Source organism: Takifugu rubripes, chromosome 10, assembly GCF_901000725.2.
Source record: "Takifugu rubripes chromosome 10, fTakRub1.2, whole genome shotgun sequence".
NCBI classification, from domain to species: domain Eukaryota; kingdom Metazoa; phylum Chordata; class Actinopteri; order Tetraodontiformes; family Tetraodontidae; genus Takifugu; species Takifugu rubripes.
The window spans coordinates 11629889-11648471 of NC_042294.1; the positions used below are offsets into that span (position 1 = coordinate 11629889).

The window sequence follows — 18583 nt, forward strand, 5'->3', positions numbered from 1 at the left end:
TCACTGACACTCGAGATTAAAAGCGTACTGGTTGTACTGTTTATTTCAGGACTTTGAGGTGTTAAAGATAAGAAACTCATCCGCACTGATCGGCTTCCCAGCTCGCACGTCTCGCGAGATTTGGACGGGGCGAGACATCGCGGGCTGTGGGTGAGGAGAGGATGTCAGCGACTGTTTCCAGGTTAACGACGAGCTTTAAACCGCCAACGGCGGCCACGAACTGCGACTTTTTATCTCCGTTTCGTGTGTCATCGATCACACAAATCGGCAACTTATCGCGCCAAAGAGCTGCGACGATAAACTGGTGTAGAGTCTTCAAAAGAGATGCAGTTCCTGTTTACTGGCCGAGCCGGAGCGGACCACGTGACCAGCTTCAATCAGGTGGAGATAGGAAGCAGCAGCACAAACCCGAACTAAACTGACCCAGACCAGACCAAAACCAGGCCCAGACCAGAACCAGAATCAGACCAGGGACCAGATCAAAACCAGAATCAGACCAGGGACCAGATCAAAACCAGACCTAGACCAGAATCAGACCAGGCCCAGACCTGGACCCACACCAGATCCAGACCACATTAGGCCCTGACCAGAACAGATAAATATCAAACACCTGAATTAAATCACACTTGCTATTTTTTTTTTCCTGGAAAATGTTATATAAGGTCATTAACAACTAAATGTTAAAGTTTAGAATGAAAATACGTCGTCTCTCTTGGGGCAGTGACGTTGAGGACATCTTCAGCAGTGTGGAGGCACCTTGCTCAAGGGTAGTGGGGCTTGAACCAAGAACCCCCACCTGCCAGCCCCGTCCCGTACTGACTGATTTGCTTGTTTATTGTGAACGTTTCTGGTTCTAATAAAGTTGTCTTTTACTTCTTTCCTGACTCTTTTAATCAGTTTAATGTTGCTGGAGAGAAAAGGCTCCTGTGTTGGCTCTGATAAATGCTTTATTGGGACTATTGTGTGGGTTGCCATGGTGACCCATCAGCGTGGATGTTGAGCGTCGCTGACAGGTGAACGCGAAGACCTCGTCACGGCGGCGCTTCGGCGTCCTGGAGTTTGGTCGAAAAGTTTCCCTCTTTTTGCACCAACACCAAGTGTGATGTTATTTACTGGCTGTAACCATGGAGCTGTTGCTAAGCAACGACCTGTCACCAACAAAAGGGTGGATTCAACCATTCAGCCGGCGCGAGGTGGGGGGGGCATCCAGGAAAGTAGGAACACTGAGACGACGGGGTTGTCAACACTCGGGTCCACACGTGCTCTTCCCTGATCAGCCCCCCCCCCCCAGCAGGCAGCACCTGGACAGGTAACCTGTCTGGAGGTGAGGCGCACAGGCCGCCGCTGAGCAGCGCCTTGCTGAGGCCACTGTGTCCAGCCCGCTGATGTGCTGAGCAGCACTCAGAGATGTTGATGAAACCCTACCCACCCCCGCCCCCACCCTTCCCCCCCCTCCCCCCCCCCCGCTGCCGCGTGGAGCAGCACCTGTTGGGGGTGACGAGCACATGCTGCACGGACACCTCGGCCATCTTCCTCTTCACTTGTGGAGTGTGTGTGTGTGTGTGTGTGTGTGTGTGTGTGTCGGGGGGGGGTGATTTGTAGGTAACAGTTGTTGCTGCTGCAGCCTGAGCCCGTCAGCAGGCAGCATCACCACGGTCGGTGCAGCTGTGGGCCTGACAGGAAGCAGGAGGAAGCACCGACCCACCACCAGGAGAGGAGCTGGTCTCCAGGGTTCTGACGGCTGTGACGGACCCTTCGGACGCTGCTGACGCTGGTACAGGTGGACGACATGAGTGTGTGTGTGTGTGTGTGTGTGTGTGTGTGTGTGTGTGTGTGATCTGGACAGACACGTCCTGGATGATAAATGATGGCAGGGTGGTGCTGTATGGGTGGAGGGACCCATGGGGGCACCAACCCTCCAGAAGCTCTTCCAGGAGAGCACCGACTGATCTGAATGTTAAACACTCTTTAGTTTTTTTATAGAATCTGATCCCAGATCTGCTGTGGAAAAGGATCCACGTCGCCACCTGGCGGCCATTGTGTGTAACAGCCGCTGAAGTTAAGACGCTGGCGGCCACGATTCATCAGGTGACTGATGACGTAGTGTTTTGTTTGTTGTTGTTGTTGAGGGATAAAATATGAAGATGTTTTGTTGTTCCTTCATTAGTTTAAAAGTAATAAGCCGTGACGCCATCGCTGCTTTTGAATATGCTTTAATTGGTGAAAATTCAGAATAAATGTCAGCTGATTAGGCTTGATATCGAGATGAAGGGATGAGGGGTGAAGGGGTGAAGGGATGAAGGGGTGAAGGGGTGAAGAGGTGAAGGGATGAGGGGTGAAGGGATGAAGGGGTGAAGGGTGAAGAGGGTGAAGGGATGAGGGGTGAAGGATGGAGGGGTGAAGGGATGGAGGGGGTGAAGGGATGAAGGGTGAAGGGTGAAGGGGTGAAGGGATGGAGGGGTGAAGGGATGGAGGGGTGAAGGGATGAAGGGGTGGAGGGATGAAGGGATGGAGGGGTGAAGGGATGAAGGGATGGAGGGATGAAGGGATGGAGGGGTGAAGGGATGGAGGGGTGAAGGGATGAAGGGATGGAGGGATGGAGGGGTGAAGGGATGGAGGGGTGAAGGGTGAAGGCTGATTTCTGGTCAACCTACTGATCAATCAATAATCATTCATTAATCAATTAATAGTAAGAGTATAAATCATTATTCATCACAGTATTTGGAAAAGAGAGAATTTGAAACTTTTGAACAGGAAGCTGTTTTGTTTCTTTGTCCAATCGTCCAAAATAACCCTGATAAACTGTCTTCAGATCAGATCAGATTGATTCATTGATTCATTGATTCATTGATTGGTGAAGAAAATGCCTGAACTTGTAGAAGTAAGAAAATGAGTAACTGAAGCAGTGCGATCGGCGGAAGGTGGGAGGTGAGTTGGAGCTCTGGTCCCCTCAGTCCCTGACGTTCAGGACGATGTAGCCGTGCATCTGTGACATCACACACAAGTTGGTCAGACGTGTTTCACACACACACACACACACACACACACACACACACACACAGCTCAGATCACTGAGGAACAAACAGGAAGTTACATAGAGGTTGCTGCTGTACATGACCGCCACAATCCCACGAAGTCCCGCCAGGCGAGGCTGGAAGTGCTCCTTCCAGGAGACAGTGGCACCAACGTCTATGGTGCTGACACACACACACACACACACACACACACACACACACACACACACACACACACACAATTTACTTTGTCTTAGTTACAGATAAATAAATGTAAAATACTTGGTTGCTTTAGTCATGTGCATCTGTCTGAACTGATGGAGGAAGGATGAAGGGATGAGGGATGAGGGGTGAAGGGATGAAGGGTGAAGGGTGAAGGGGTGAAGGGATGAAGGGTGAAGGGTGAAGGGATGAAGGGTGAAGGGGTGAGGGATGAAGGGTGAAGGGTGAAGGGGTGAAGGGATGAAGGTGAAGGGGTGAAGGGATGAAGGGTGAAGGGGTGAAGGGGTGAAGGGTGAAGGGTGAAGGGATGAGGGATGAAGGTGAAGGGGTGAAGGGTGAAGGGTGAAGGGTGAAGGGGTGAAGGGTGAAGGGATGAGGGATGAAGGGGTGAAGGGTGAAGGGTGAAGGGTGAAGGGGTGAAGGGATGAGGGATGAGGGTGAAGGGATGAGGGATGAAGGGTGAAGGGGTGAAGGGATGAGGGATGAAGGGTGAAGGGTGAAGGGTGAAGGGTGAAGGGGTGAAGGGTGAAGGGGTGAAGGGGTGAAGGGTGAAGGGATGAGGGATGAAGGGTGAAGGGGTGAAGGGTGAAGGGTGAAGGGGTGAAGGGTGAAGGGATGAGGGATGAAGGGTGAAAGGGTGAAGGGTGAAGGGATGAGGGATGAAGGGTGAAGGGTGAAGGGGTGAAGGGTGAGGGATGAGGGATGAAGGGGTGAGGGATGAAAGGGTGAGGGATGAAGGGTGAAGGGGTGAAGGGTGAAGGGGATGAAGGGGTGAAGGGGTGGAGGGTGAAGGGGATGAAGGGTGAAGGGTGAAGGGGTGAAGGGGTGAGGGATGAGGGGATGAAGGGGTGAGGGATGAAAGGGTGAGGGATGAAGGGTGAAGGGGTGAAGGGTGAAGGGATGAAGGGGTGAAGGGGTGGAGGGTGAAGGGATGAAGGGTGAAGGGTGAAGGGGTGAAGGGGTGAGGGATGAGGATGAAGGGATGAAGGGTGAAGGGTGAAGGGATGAAGGGTGAAGGGGTGAAGGCAGCATACCGATAGAAGAACGACTTGATGTCGATGACCCCTGAACCTTCCATGAACAGGAAGATGTTGTGGAGAGGGAAGGGGTACGGGTTGGTGAAGCTTAGGGTCACAAACATGCCACGGTGGATCACAGCATCACCACTGAGCTGTACACACACACACACACACACACACACACACACACACACACACACACACACACACACACACACACACACACACACGTGTAATCTGATTACATCCATGACTTTGGCTGCAAAGCTTTGAGATGAAGATGGACGAAAAATAATCAAAATTGACAAACACCCTTGTCCATTGTGTTGTGCGAGTGGTGTGTGTGTGTGTGTGTGTGTGTGTGTGTGTGTGTGTGTGTGTGTGTGTGTGTGTGTGTGTGTGTTACCCTCAGGTTGAGGTCTTTGGTCTTCAGGTTGACCACCTTCATGGTGGACATGGATTGGTCCTCGCTCTCGATGCTCAGAATGAAGCGCAGGCTGAGCTGAGACCCCAGGAAGGGCATGTAGTCATCAGCCATCACCGTGAGCCTCACGTGCTCCTCTGTCACACACACATGCGCTCAGATACGTGCGTGCGTGTGTGTGTGTGCGTGTGTGTGTGTGTGTGTGTGTGTGTGTGAGAGAGAGAGAGAGAGAGGTTCTGCTGCTCACTGCTGTTTCCTGCTACGGTGGCTGTAAACTTGATCTCCTTGAGGTCGTTGGAGATGATGCCGGTGTAGTAAACCACCGATCCAGACAGGAGGGCGTTCACCATCTTCTCTAGACCGCCCGGGTTATGGAACTCGATGTCCAGCTCGATGTCATAACCAAGGTAAACCTGCAAAAGGGGAGGAGCTGGGTTTACTGTTGTGAATGGCAGTCAGAGCCCAGGGGAAGCTCAGGTGGGGGGGTTGACCTCATTGCTGTGGATGACCACGTTCACGGGCTGCTCAGAAAGTTCCGAATGGTCCCTCTGGATTCCGTAGGACTCCGCTCGCTCCATGGCTCTTATGTCTTCTGGGCTCCCTGCAGGTAAAACACATGGCCGCCAGGGGGCGACGGTGACACGTGTTCCATGAAGCGGACCGCATCAGGTCCCGGAGGACGCAGGTGTCGCTGCATTGTGGGAGCAGGAGGCAGAGCTTCTGCGTCACCTTCGGGGTTTTTGTAGTTCAGAGTGATGTCCACAGGTTGAGTGCCGCCAACAGACTTTGTGTAGATGCACTTCCCAATGTAGGTGGTGTCCACGGAGTACGGAGTCAAATTTCCATATTTGTCCTTCTTGTGGTAGACCAGGTCGCTGTTCACCTGCGGGAAAAACGAACCTTTTGGCGGTCGAGCAGAAGCTCCGATTGTTCCAACGTGACCAGAGAGACAAAGGACGCAGAAGTCTGGAAGTTTAAACTGACCTCGGCAAACACAAATCCGGTGTCGAAAGGGTGGGAGACACTGCCGCTCTTGATGGCCGCGATGGAGGCGGGGCCACAGCGGAAATACCCTGCGAAGAAGTCGCCGTGTTTAACATCTCCACCGGTGGTAATCCTAATCCAGGGCAGCGGGCGGCAGCCTACCGTCGCTGGTCTCCTGAGGTGTGGAGTCCACCACCTGCCACCCTTCAAAACCCTTCCCCAGGTCAGTACGGTTCATGAAGACTTCGTTCCAGCAGTGGTAGTTCCTGACAGAACAAACGGGAATAACAATGCGGAGTAAACGCACCTCAGCGGTTCCAGGTGCTCTGGAACAGACGTGTAGAAGCAGCTTCATAGTTAACGGCATTTGTAGAGAAGCAGTCGTTAGAGTCCAGAGCTCGGAAGATCAGCCTAACCCAGCTAACTGTGTGCTAATGCTAACGCTACAGGTGCCTACGAACCAGATGGAATCCCTGGTCTCCGCTCTGTCTGGCGTTCCATCGGGCTTGAAGATCAGGTCCGTCTTCAGGTTCCCAGTGTTGTCGTGAGCCGAGTTGAAGTTGGTTATGACCCTCGCTGGGATGCCGAGGCACCGCAGGACTGCAGAGACACGCGACAACCGAATCAGCTGTCAGTCACATCTTCTACGTTGGGCTAAAAAGATCGATAATGGGAATCGCTCCAGTCGGGCGGTTCCTTTGATCTTTGGGCGGTTGCGCCTGATTCTCAGGGTGTTTTTTTTTTTTTTTTTTTTTACGGCCGTACAGGTGTTGAAGACGCCGGCGAACACCCAGCACTGGGCGAAGCACACGGGCACGCCGGTGCTGAAGTACTGCAGCAGGATCTTCACACTTCCTGTCCAGGCCGTTGGGGCCGTGCCCATGGAGTAGTCGTCGCTCCAGTTCCCAACCAGCACGCCGTTATCGTCCTGAGCGTTGACCTGAGGCAAGAGCAAGGCCCGGCACTGTTAGCTTCGCTAGCCTCGCAGTTTGCTTTGTCATCCTGGGCTCGCTGGCTTCTCACCATGGCTGATCCGACCCGGATCACTTTGAGGACCTTGTTTCTGTCCCAGATCGGCATCTTGGCTGAATCCATGATGTAAATGCAGGCGTCCAAAATACCTTGTTCAAACTACAGCCAGAATGCTCTTTCAAGTTCATTCACCTGTTGGTGTAGGTGTGTGTGTGTGTGTGTGTGTGTGTGTGTGTGTACCTGTCCATACATCCAGGCACGCTGTGACACATTGTCCGCGGCGCCCATGTAGATCAGGCCGTTGTCGTTCAAGACGTACTCGCCTCGCTCTGCGTCGTTTGGCAAAAAGACCACGTCATCTGCGTAGAGACAAACGTGCGAGTGAGGGAATTTCCCAGGTAAAGGCGGAAGCTCCTCCAGCAGGGGGCGGTGTGCACCTGGACACCAGGCGTTAAACAGCAGGTACAGGTCAGTGCTGGGGTTCTTCTCGCTCCGGACCGTGGAGTGGCCGGGTGACGACCTTCACATAGGTCCGATACTTCCCCACGATGGCGTCGGCCGACGGCGTGATGCCCACTGTCACCACGGTGTCGTGCTGCTCCAGGATCTCCCCGAACCACTTGTCGTAATTCGAGAAGGTCACGGTCACCATGGACCCTTTGGAGGACGAGGGGTCTCTGCCTGAAGGGGGTTCGGGGCGTTACAGCGAGCTGGTCCGGGTCAGAGGTCGGACGGAGCGGGTTCAGGACTCACCGATCAGGAACTCCACCTGGATGTTGTCGTCCCGGTTGAGCGGCCGGCTGAAGGTGACCCTCATGACCCACTGCTGGCCGCGCCGCACCACCAGCAGGTCGGTGTAGTAGCTGCTGGTCAGGTGGTTGGGTTTGTTGGTGGACGCGCACATGTCCACGTCCACCACCGACAGATCTGGAGCGGACGCCAACATCTGTCCAGGCCTGAACAGCAGGTGTGTGTGTGTGTGTGTGTGTGTGTGTGTGTGTGTGTGTGTGTGTGTGTGTGTGTGTGTGTGTGAGGGTGGGTCTCACCGTAGGGGGGCTGTCCTCTGGGCGTCGGCCCAAATACCGACGTGTCATCGACGTCCTCATCAATGTTGGAGTTTGGAATCTGAAATTAATTTAAAACCAATAACTGATAAGATTTCAATTAAAAAAGACCATTTTTAATGGCCAGGCCATTACACACTCACAGACACACACACACACTCACAGACACACACTCACACACACACTCACACTCACAGACACACACACACACTCACAGACACACACACACACACACACACACACACACACACATACTGGTTTGCAGTAGCGTCCTGTTGACTGACTGGTTTGCTGATAACTCATCTTGGAGAAATGCTGAACTGATGAGAGAAATAAAGGAAAAGATTACATTGATTTAGTGTGTGTGTGTTGTGTGTGTGTGTGTGTGTGTGTGAGTGTGTGTGTGTGTGTGTGTGTGTGTGTGTGTGTGTGTGTGTGCATGAAAAATAGAGTTTCTTACCACTCAAGTGTCCAAACGTTCAGATGAGCTTGTTGAGTCTCAGATGAGCTTCACCATCTCTTTAAATACACAAAGAACTTCCTCTTTTTACACACACATGCACACACACACACACACACACACACAAACACACACACAGACAGGCACAAATACACACACACATAAAAACACACATGCACACACACAAATACACACACATAGACACACTCACACGCATACACACACACAAACACATGCACAAACACACTCACACACACACAAACACATGCAAAAACACACACACACATACGCACACACACACACACACACATGAACACACAAACGTGCACACACACACAAAGACACACTCACACGCATACACATACATACAAACACATGCACAAACACACTCACACGTGCACACACACGTGCACACACACACACACACAGACACACAAACACACACACACAGACAGGCACAAATACACACACATAAAAACACACATGCACACACACAAATACACACATAGACACACACACAAACACACACTCACACGCATACACACACACAAACACATGCACAAACACACTCACACACACACTTAAACACATGCAAAAACACACACACATACGCACACACAACACACACACATGAACACACAAACTTGCACACACACACAAAGACACACTCACACGCATACACACACACACAAACACATGCAAAAACACACACTCACATTGCACAACACACACACACTGTCACAGACACACTCATGGACACACATACAAAAACACACACAAAAACACACACGGACACACACAAACACACACATATATGCACATAAACACACACATACACACACACTCACACGCATACACACACACACACACGCATACACATGCAAAAACACACACACATATGCACACACACACACACTCATGAACACACAAACACACACACACACACCACCACTCAGAACACACACAAACACACACACATACGCACACACACTCATGAACACACACACATACGCACACACACTCATGAACCACACACAAACACACAAACACACGCACACACACTCATGAACACAGACACACACACAACACCCTGAGTAAAAGCAGCCGGTAGCTTTTTTGAACCCTAAAACTCTTTCTTTGAAATAAATGTGAACTGAGTTAAAAACTGGAGATGTGGGTTTGGGTCAAAGGTCGTGACACCCCCTGTTCCTGACAAGTAACCCTGTTTTGGTGTGGTGTGTGTGTGGTTGGTGTGTGTGTGTGTGTGTGGTGTGTGTTGTCCATGGACTTCCTCTGAACCTGCAGGGGGTTCCTGCCGTGAGGTCACAATGACCTGCTGGGTGTTGATGAGTCAGCACCTTTTTCACCCACTTCCTTGTTTGTGACTTTTACAGTTTAACATAATAAAAAGTTCATATTGATGGCAAGCGGCCGGAGGGTCGTGTGCCTGAGGGCAGAGGTCAGAGGTCAGAGGTCTGACGGTGCTTCCAGATGAAGGAGCAGCAGGTCAGAGTGTCCAGGAGGAAGCAGGAGGTCATGGCAGGAGGTCATGGAAGGAGGAAGCAGGAAGTCATGGAAGGAGGAAGCAGGAAGTCATGGAAGGAGGAAGCAGGAAGTCATGGAAGGAGGTCATGGCAGGAGGTCATGGCAGGAGGTCGTGGCAGGAGGTCATGGCAGGAGGTCATGGTGTGCTCCTCAAAGCTGCTGCATTAGTTTCCAATCTCAGAACCACGAACAGAGAAGATGGAGACAAAGGGACAAAACACACACACAGACACGTGCACACACTCAGAAAAACACACACTGAACAAACACACACACTGTAACACACTGGAGTCAGGTGCGGCTCCTGACCCCTGACCTTGACCCTGAACCTGAAGGTGAGTGTGGAGAGGAGGCCAATGATGGACCCCGTTCAGTCAGGACCCTCCTGGGTCATCCAGATCATGGTGACCTCAGGGAACGGGAGGGTCAACCAGCAGCTCCCTGAGGGTCAACCAGCAGCTCCGTGATGGTCAACCAGCAGCTCCGTGAGGGTCAACCAGCAGCTCCCTGAGGGTCAACCAGCAGCTCCGTGATGGTCAACCAGCAGCTCCGTGAGGGGCAACCAGCAGCTCCCATGAGGGTCAACCAGCAGCTCCCTGAGGGTCAACCAGCAGCTCCGTGAGGTCAACCAGCAGCTCCCTGAGGGTCAACCAGCAGCTCCGTGATGGTCAACCAGCAGCTCCGTGAGGGTCAACCAGCAGCTCCCTGAGGGTCAACCAGCAGCTCCGTGATGGTCAACCAGCAGCTCCGTGAGGGTCAACCAGCAGCTCCCTGAGGGTCAACCAGCAGCTCCGTGATGGTCAACCAGCAGCTCCGTGAGGGTCAACCAGCAGCTCCCTGAGGGTCAACCAGCAGCTCCCTGAGGGTCAACCAGCAGCTCCGTGAGGGTCAACCAGCAGCTCCGTGAGGGTCAACCAGCAGCTCCGTGATGGTCAACCAGCAGCTCCGTGAGGGTCAACCAGCAGCTCCCTGAGGGTCAACCAGCAGCTCCGTGAGGGTCAACCAGCAGCTCCCTGAGGGTCAACCAGCAGCTCCCTGAGGGTCAACCAGCAGCTCCGTGAGGGTCAACCAGCAGCTCCCTGAGGGTCAACCAGCAGCTCCGTGAGGGTCAACCAGCAGCTCCCTGAGGGTCAACCAGCAGCTCCGTGAGGGTCAACCAGCAGCTCCCTGAGGATCAACCAGCAGCTCCGTGAGGGTCAACCAGCAGCTCCGTGATGGTCAACCAGCAGCTCCCTGAGGGTCAACCAGCAGCTCCGTGAGGGTCAACCAGCAGCTCCGTGAGGGTCAACCAGCAGCTCCCTGAGGGTCAACCAGCAGCTCCCTGAGGGTCAACCAGCAGCTCGTGAGGTTCAACCAGCAGCTCCCCTCTGAGGCGTCAACCAGCAAGCTCCGTGAGGGTCAACCAGCAGCTCCCTGAGGGTCAACCAGCAGCTCCGTGAGGGTCAACCAGCAGCTCCCTGAGGATCAACCAGCAGCTCCGTGAGGGTCAACCAGCAGCTCCCTGAGGGTCAACCAGCAGCTCCCTGAGGGTCAACCAGCAGCTCCCTGAGGGTCAACAGCAGCTCGTGAGGTCAACCAGCAGCTCCCTGAGGATCAACCAGCAGCTCCGTGAGGGTCAACCAGCAGCTCCCTGAGGGTCAACCAGCAGCTCCCTGAGGGTCAACCAGCAGCTCCGTGAGGGTCAACCAGCAGCTCCCTGAGGATCAACCAGCAGCTCCCTGAGGGTCAACCAGCAGCTCCGTGATGGTCAACCAGCAGCTCCGTGAGGGTCAACCAGCAGCTCCCTGAGGGTCAACCAGCAGCTCCGGGTCAACCAGCAGCTCCGTGAGGGTCAACCAGCAGCTCCGTGAGGGTCAACCAGCAGCTCCATTTGCTCTTCGAGCGTTCTCGCCGTGGTTACGCACCAGCTGCAGGGTGTCAGTGGTCGTCCTGATGTCTGTGTGAGGTCCACAGACGCTTCACCATCACAGCCTAAAGCAACACAAGTACTTGGAACACAACCAAAGCCACCAAACAACCACCCAACCACGGAGAGGGTCAAAGGTCACCGCAGCGGTGACGTTCTGGTCAAGATGGTCTCACTGGTGAACGTTTGATGGGACTGGTCAGGAATCAAGAGCTTCCTGTCTGCTCACGTTAATGTCGGCGTAAAATAGAAGCACGTGACCAACTGGGCCGGATGGACAGACGGGAGCTGTAACGAGCAGAGGCGACCAGCAGGGGGCGCCGCAGCCTCACGCAGCTGAAGGTGGCGAGGCCAGAGCCGAACTCTTCTTCTCTTCCACCGTTGAAGGACCAACTTTGGTGACGCGATGCGTTCAAGAATCAATTGTCGACATCTGATCGATCAGCTGATCACATGATCGATCATTTGATTTATCAGGAAGTAAGAATCAAAAAATATGAAATTAAAAGGCCTCTTTCTCCCACATCACTCTCTCCCTACCTCTCCTCTCTCCCCTCTTTCCCTACCACTCTCTCTCCCCTCTCTCTCCCTCACTCTCTCTCTCTCCCCCTCCTCTCTCTCCTCCTCTCGCTCTCCTTCTCTGCTCTCTTCCTCCTCTCTCCCCTCTCCCTACCTCTCTCTCTCCCTCTCTCTCCTCCCTCCCTCTCTCTCCCTCACTCTCTCTCTCCCTCCCTCTCTCTCCCTCACCTCTCTCTCTCCTTCTCTCTCTCTTCCTCTACTCCCCCTCTCCCTACCTCTCTCTCTCTCTCCCTCTCTCTCTCCCATCCCTCCCTCTCTCTCATCTCTCTCTCTCTTCCCTCTCTCTCCCTCCCTCTCTCCTCTCTCCCTCTGTGCCACCCCCTTCTTTCTTCCCTCCCTCATCTCTCTCTCTACCTCTCTCCTTCAAAAGCGGCCGGAAGTGGTGCAGCTCGCGACAGAGCGCAGCCCCGTCAGAGGAAGAGGATGATGAAGATTGTTGGATTAAAGTAATTTGGCGGATTTTTTTTAGGCTTTTATGATCAGTGGTTTTTGGCGGGGAATGCGCCTCTCGCGCAGTGCCTGGTGAGACAGCACGCGCAGGATGGGAGTTTCCTGGTCCTGCAGATGCCTCGCGCTCTGTCTCGCGCTGCACATCGGTGAGTTTCACCTGTTTAACAAAAGCTAATTAAATAAAGCATAAATAAATTACACACGCGCGCGCTTGCCGAGCGTGTGTAATTTATAGGAAGCTTTTCTGTCCTTATTTGTCCTTTGTCGACATTTTTCTACGTTTTTTTTTTAGCATTTCCCGTTTTTATTTCTGTCTTTTTCCATCGTTTCATGTTTTTACTTTAAGGCCTCAACAGATTAGACGTTTAACGTTTTAACTGATTACTTCTAATTTTTTTATTAATATTGTGTTGATTCAGCTCATTTTGGCGCGCCCTCGTGCGCGCGCTCTCACGCAGGGGATGCCCCCCCGGTTGTCCCGCAATCTGTCTATAATTGTCGGATTTAATTCGGACCTTTTCGATGTTTCATCGATGCGATTTTTGATTTTTGATTGTGGAATCTGGTTTCCGGATTCTTGTCCCGCCAGCTCTGAGGCGGTTCTGCGGACCTCCGCAGTGCGCGGGACTGTGCGGGAATCCCCCCCATCCCGCCTCACTTCAAAGCTCTTTTGTTTGATTTGATCCAGATGAAACCCGAATTTTGTTAGTGATTATTGAGGTTCCGATTCTGAGAGGATCCAAACGACCAGTGAAGGAACACGGAGGTTCTGCTGCCTCTGCTGTTGCATAACGAGTTGCGTGCGTGCGTGCGTGCGTGTTCTTGAAAATACCACGAACAAAAACGAGGTCATTTATTGGGGAATTGTTTCACATCGAATCCAATCAATGAATTCGTTTTCAGAAACCGCGGGAGGCGAATCAGAACCGCAAAAACCAACGAAGGAGAACCATCAAAAGATCTTTAATCTAAAAAAAAAAAAACATTTTTAATCACCCAACGCGCCAAAAATGGCCTCGTGTACACAGGAGGTGGGGTGTCCGTGCGGAAACACGCTGCTTTTAGAATCACGGCGTGCACTGGGCGTGCGTGAGCGCGCCTGACTGCATGTGCGGGGCTCGTCCCGTCCTCGTGCGCGTATCGTCCCGTTTAATCATGCTTAAAACACCGAAAAATGTCTTTAATCCTGACGTTTTGAGATGATAAAATGCGGATGAGAAGAAGTGAAAGATGAAGATCAAAGACGCCGCCTGCAGAGCATCAGCATGATGTCATGGTGAGTGTGTGTGCGTGCGTGCGTGTGTGTGTGTGTGTGTGAGAGAGAGAGAGAGAGAGAGAGAGAGAGTGGAGGGTTCAGTTCATCAATTTAGACTTTTTTACTTTTCTAAATTCTAAAGGAAAAAATATATAGAAAATAAATTAATCATTTTCTTTCAACTAAAAAAATGAAAATAAAAATAAGAAGAAAGGCAGTTTAAAAGGAGATAATGATAGTAATAGTAATAGTAATAGTAATAATAATAATAATAATGGTTTAATTGTGTAATTAAACAGATACCAAAAAATTAGTATTTAGAAAACAAACAATTGAAAAATGTGAGAAAATCAAAATTCAAAACAAAACATTTTGGCAAAATAAACACGACATTTATAGATTTACGATTTAAAAATAATCATCAGATTCAAAAACTGTGAGACTAAAAATCGAAAATTCTGGGAAAGATTCAAATCTGAATTTTAATGATCAAGATTTAAATAATGAAAATAAAAACGATAGAATTTCCTAAAATTAAGAACAAATAAAACAAAGAAAATACGAAATGATTTAAAACTCAAAGAAAAATAAACGAATTTATAAATAAACAATTTAATAAATATGATGTTAATAAGTGATAAGTTAAATACAAACGAATGATCAATGAATAAGGAAACAAATTGATGGTTTCTCTGATCTTATTTGTGTTTGGACGCTTTCTTCTTTCTCAGCAGTTTCTTTGATATTCTCCATGTCCCGGGTTATTATGGGCTGTCAGAAAAACACCGTTTTTACTGATCCGTGCGTGACCCGCGGATTTCAAACACGTCATCAAATCGTGCAGGAATTCGAAGGAAAAAAAAAGAAGCTTAAATTCATGATTTGAGTTTTTCTTTGCTGTTTAAATGTTCCTTTCTCAACCGAAATATGAGCAGTTTTGCTCCGTTTGCTTTTCTAATCGTCCATTTTCACCGTTTTTATTTTGTCATCCATCTCCGGTTCCTAATTAGATCTAATTATGACGTAAAACACGTCGCGGCCTATTGGCTGCACAAATTAATTAATCCCCGTCTGGTCGCAGTGCTGCTAATTATCACGTGAGAGTGGTGATTTCAGTCCCCGTCGCTCTGATTGGCTGACGTCCCACTTACCTGACAGAGCGGTCAGCCAATCAGGGAGCGGCTCCTGCGGCTGTGACGTCACGGCTGACAGCAGCTATCAACAGCTTCGTTAGCTTCTGATCACGTGAGCTGCCGTCATCGGCCCATTGAGCGCAGCGGGCACGCGGTACCTGAGACTGACGGAACCAGTCTGTACTGGTTTGGGACCGGCTGTGACTCCTCCCTCTCCCCAGTGTCGGTGCTGACGGCGGTGGGCGGGGCCACCCGCTGCGACTCCGTCTTCAAAGGCTTCTCCGACTGTCTGCTGCAGCTGGGGGACGACATGATGTCGTACCAGGAACACCTGGACCAGCGCAAGAACCTGCTGCACATCTGCAGGTAGCAACGCCCCCTCACCTGGAATCACGTGACACAAAACAATTTCGTTACAATTTGATATACTTGGATATTAAAATGAGTATTTCTTTAACGTCATGAATTTAACCAGAGAGGAACAGGAGGCTGGTAACAGATGGCACACACACACACACGCACGCACGCACTCACACACACACACACACGCACACTCAGACACTCACACACACTCAGACACACGCAAGCACACACACTCACTCACACACACGCACACACACACACACACACGCACACACACACATTCAGGACTCCCGTGACAGCTCCATCACGCTGGTGACAGGCAGGATTCTTTAATATGCTTCCTTACACGAGCTGTTAATTGCTCAGGGACGCGTCTGGGGTCAAGAGGTCAACATCAATAACAGCAGATTGGGAGATTAGATTAGTGTGTGTGTGGGGGGGGGGGGGTCACATTTACTGGAAGGAGGGGGATTAAGGGGTGAACAGATGGGGAAGGGGGGAGAGGAGAGGAGAGGAGAGGAGAGGAGAGGAGAGGAGAGGAGAGGAGCGGAGCTTGTGTGACTGACAGATCTGCTCTGATGGCTCTCGGTTGCTACGGTAACGCTGCCCTGTGTCTCCTCCAGTTACTGGGACAACTTCCACTCCTGTGCCGCTACAGCTCTGGCCGACTGTCAGGAAGGGGCCGCAGATCTGTGGGAGAAGCTGAAGGAGGAGTCCCGCAGAATGGACATCCGTGGAAGCCTGTTTGAACTCTGCAGGGACGGGAACGCCGCCCCCAGCCTGACCGCCGGAAGGGGCGTGGCCTTGGTGCTCAGCGTGCTGCCCACCATACTGACTGGGCTGGCCTTTTAACACAGCAGGACGCCAAACGCCACCACCAGAGAAAAGACTGAGAACGACCCCAGACTTTGACCACCAAGGACACCGTTACCCCAGGAGACACCGACCGTTACCCCAGGAGACACCGACCGTTACCCCAGGAGACACCGACCGTTACCCCGGAGACACCGTCCGTTACCCCAGGAGACACCGACCGTTACCCCGGAGACACCGACCGTTAGGGCAACAACATGAAGTATTCCAAAACAGATGGAACCACAACGATCCATGCTAACACAGCAGCTAATAGATTAGCTTCCAGTGCATACTGGTCAGGCAACAGACCGTCCTGGCAACAGACCGTCCTGTTGTCCTGCTGTGATGGACGGGGCACTGGTGTCTTAGCAGCCACGGTCACATGACACAAGCAATGGGACTCCTGTCGCTCCAGCATGACGTCTTCCTGAACGGGTAAACCTGCGTCAACGTCCACGGTGTGAAACTGCAATACCGACGTGTTACCCTCCAGCATGGCACAACTTTGTCATCCTCATTTCCTTTGCTAACCCGCCAGCTCGCTAACCTGCTAGTTACCATGTCACATGAAGGAGTTCTGCTGGCGGTCACCGGTGTGACTGTAGCCTTTGACTAACCCGCCAAGAACGTGCTGAACGGTGGTCCAGTGTTTGTTGCCTTTTTTTGTTGTTGTTGTCTTTTTTCCATTGAAAACAGACGTTAGCCAGCATGAGTGGCGTCGCTGCAGGAAGGATCGATAACACACATCAGACTTGTTCCAACAGAGCAGAGTATTAGCATTAGCATTAGCCTGTCCTTCAGGCTCACTTCCGCTGTTGCTAACCTGACAAATGCTACAGCAGCAGTCCAGAGATGTTCAGCTCGATGAACACAAGCTACTTAAAGTTAACCAAAAACGTATAATTTAGAATTTATCATAAATTATAATAATTTAGAACAATTCGCAATAATTATACAACACAAATGTAGGAGACAGTAATAATCTTAAGAACATCTTGTTAAAACATCGTCATTTCTTCGGAACACTAAAAGCGACACTTTAGCATGGTAAAGGTGTTAGCCTTAGCATAATTAGCTCATAATTTTCTCAGTAGAGCCGCGAGCGAGGGAAAGTGTGCAAAAGAGAAATAAACCGACAGCAATACGACAGACGACAAACCGGTGTAGCTAAAACACGGACGAGACCGGAGGCTAGCACATGCTACACCAGACGGCTTTAGCCATGCTACAGTAGCATCACAAACATCAACATAACATCCACTCAGAGGTTTTTACGGCCTTTTGACACAAGACGTCGTTTTGTTTGTTGGTTCGTCTACATGTTGCTTATGGGGTGTTACGTTAAAAAAATAAATAGCTAGTTATTTAGACTTTATTTGAAGAGAGAAACTACATCTGACGGGACTAAAAAAGAGAAATATCTAAATGAAAAGAGCTCTATTAGTTTATCCAGAGGTTTTATCAGAATTGATACTTTAATGATTATTGACCAACTGAAATAGAAAAAAATCAAAGATGATTAAAGTGAGAATGAATCAACTGTGTGTGGTTTTTTAAACATTCTTACACTCACACATTCAAATATTGTTGATTTTTATTTACGCTCATTAAACGAGACGTTAAGGGTAAATGACTACATTTCCCATCATGCTCAGTGGTCAAAGACGTGGAAACGCTCCAGTTCAGCGGCTCGAACTGACGACTCAACTGTCAGAATCTCCTCATCTGCTTATTTCCGTGGTCGTGTCGTTACCATGGTGACGCCACGTGTCCGTGGTGTTCCGTGTGATGAAAGTTTAATGAAGCTCCTCAGAAGCGCCGTTAGCGCGCCGCCACATCCCCGGGGAGAAGTTCAGCCCAGTTCATCCCCGAGACAAAGCTCCAGATGGAGCTGAGATGGATAATCTGAGGGAGTAAAGCAGGCCGGAGGAGGAGGAGGAGGAGGAGGAAGAGGAGGAGGAGGAAGAAGAGGAGGAGGAGGAAGAGGAGGCTGAAGAGGAGGAGGAGGAAGAAGAGGAGGAAGAGGAGGCTGAGGAGGAGGAAGAGGAAGAGGAGGGGGAGGAGGAGGAGGAAGAAGAGGAAGAGGAGGCTGAGGAGGAGGAAGAGGGGGAGGAGGAGGAGGCTGAAGAGGAGGAGGAGGAAGAGGAGGCTGCTGAGGAGGAGGAGGCTGAGGAAGATCCTCCTCTACCCTGCCAGGAGGCTTCCTGGATGACAGCAGTCTAATCCCAGTGAGGTCAGGAAAAGCCTGAAGATCAGAGCTGCTGATGAAGAGTCTGATGATGAAGAGTCTGCTGATGAAGAGTCTGATGATGAAGAGTCTGCTGATGAAGAGTCTGCT

General features: G+C 51.0%; 2 protein-coding genes and 2 long non-coding RNA genes across 8 annotated transcripts; 3 read left to right on the forward strand and 1 right to left on the reverse strand.

Moving 5' to 3' along the window:
* The first annotated feature begins 214 nt into the window (after positions 1-214).
* LOC115251222 (uncharacterized) lies at positions 215-877 on the forward strand. Its single transcript, XR_003889795.1, has 2 exons — positions 215-381; positions 722-877. It is a non-coding gene; the product is annotated as an uncharacterized lncRNA (long non-coding RNA).
* A 678-nt stretch (positions 878-1555) lies between these two features.
* LOC115251221 (uncharacterized) lies at positions 1556-6797 on the forward strand. 5 transcript variants are annotated; one of them, XR_003889790.1, is made up of 8 exons: positions 1556-1774; positions 1973-2088; positions 4668-4797; positions 4970-5086; positions 5287-5444; positions 5546-5886; positions 6113-6293; positions 6431-6797. It is a non-coding gene; the product is annotated as an uncharacterized lncRNA (long non-coding RNA). The 5 variants fall into 5 exon arrangements; XR_003889791.1 differs by having other exon boundaries at positions 1984-2088; XR_003889792.1 differs by lacking the exon at positions 5287-5444.
* LOC101061086 (coagulation factor XIII A chain-like) lies at positions 2825-8306 on the reverse strand. The gene is given in 19 exon segments (XM_029842732.1): positions 2825-2986; positions 3095-3197; positions 4271-4407; positions 4662-4816; positions 4927-5092; positions 5171-5280; positions 5409-5562; positions 5664-5752; positions 5826-5929; positions 6125-6263; positions 6429-6603; positions 6687-6794; positions 6876-6994; positions 7073-7113; positions 7115-7316; positions 7389-7562; positions 7682-7760; positions 7955-8019; positions 8160-8306. Coding segments are annotated over 18 exon segments (2139 nt in total). The 5' UTR covers positions 8003-8019; positions 8160-8306; the 3' UTR covers positions 2825-2950.
* Positions 8307-12543: 4237 nt separating this feature from the next.
* Positions 12544-17784, forward strand: nrn1a (neuritin 1a). Its single transcript, XM_003977949.3, has 3 exons — positions 12544-12785; positions 15249-15393; positions 16014-17784. The coding sequence occupies exons 1-3, from the start codon at positions 12731-12733 to the stop codon at positions 16240-16242; spliced, it is 429 nt and encodes a 142-aa protein (XP_003977998.2). The 5' UTR covers positions 12544-12730; the 3' UTR covers positions 16243-17784.
* The last annotated feature ends 799 nt before the right edge of the window (positions 17785-18583 follow it).

Coding starts and splice junctions, on each gene's coding strand:
- nrn1a (XM_003977949.3), top strand. CDS start 12,731: ATGGGAGTTTCCTGGTCCTGCAGATGCCTCGCGCTCTGTCTCGCGCTG. Junction 12,786..15,248: donor CTGTCTCGCGCTGCACATCG/GTGAGTTTCACC, acceptor CCCTCTCCCCAG/TGTCGGTGCTGACGGCGGTG. Junction 15,394..16,013: donor AACCTGCTGCACATCTGCAG/GTAGCAACGCCC, acceptor TGTCTCCTCCAG/TTACTGGGACAACTTCCACT.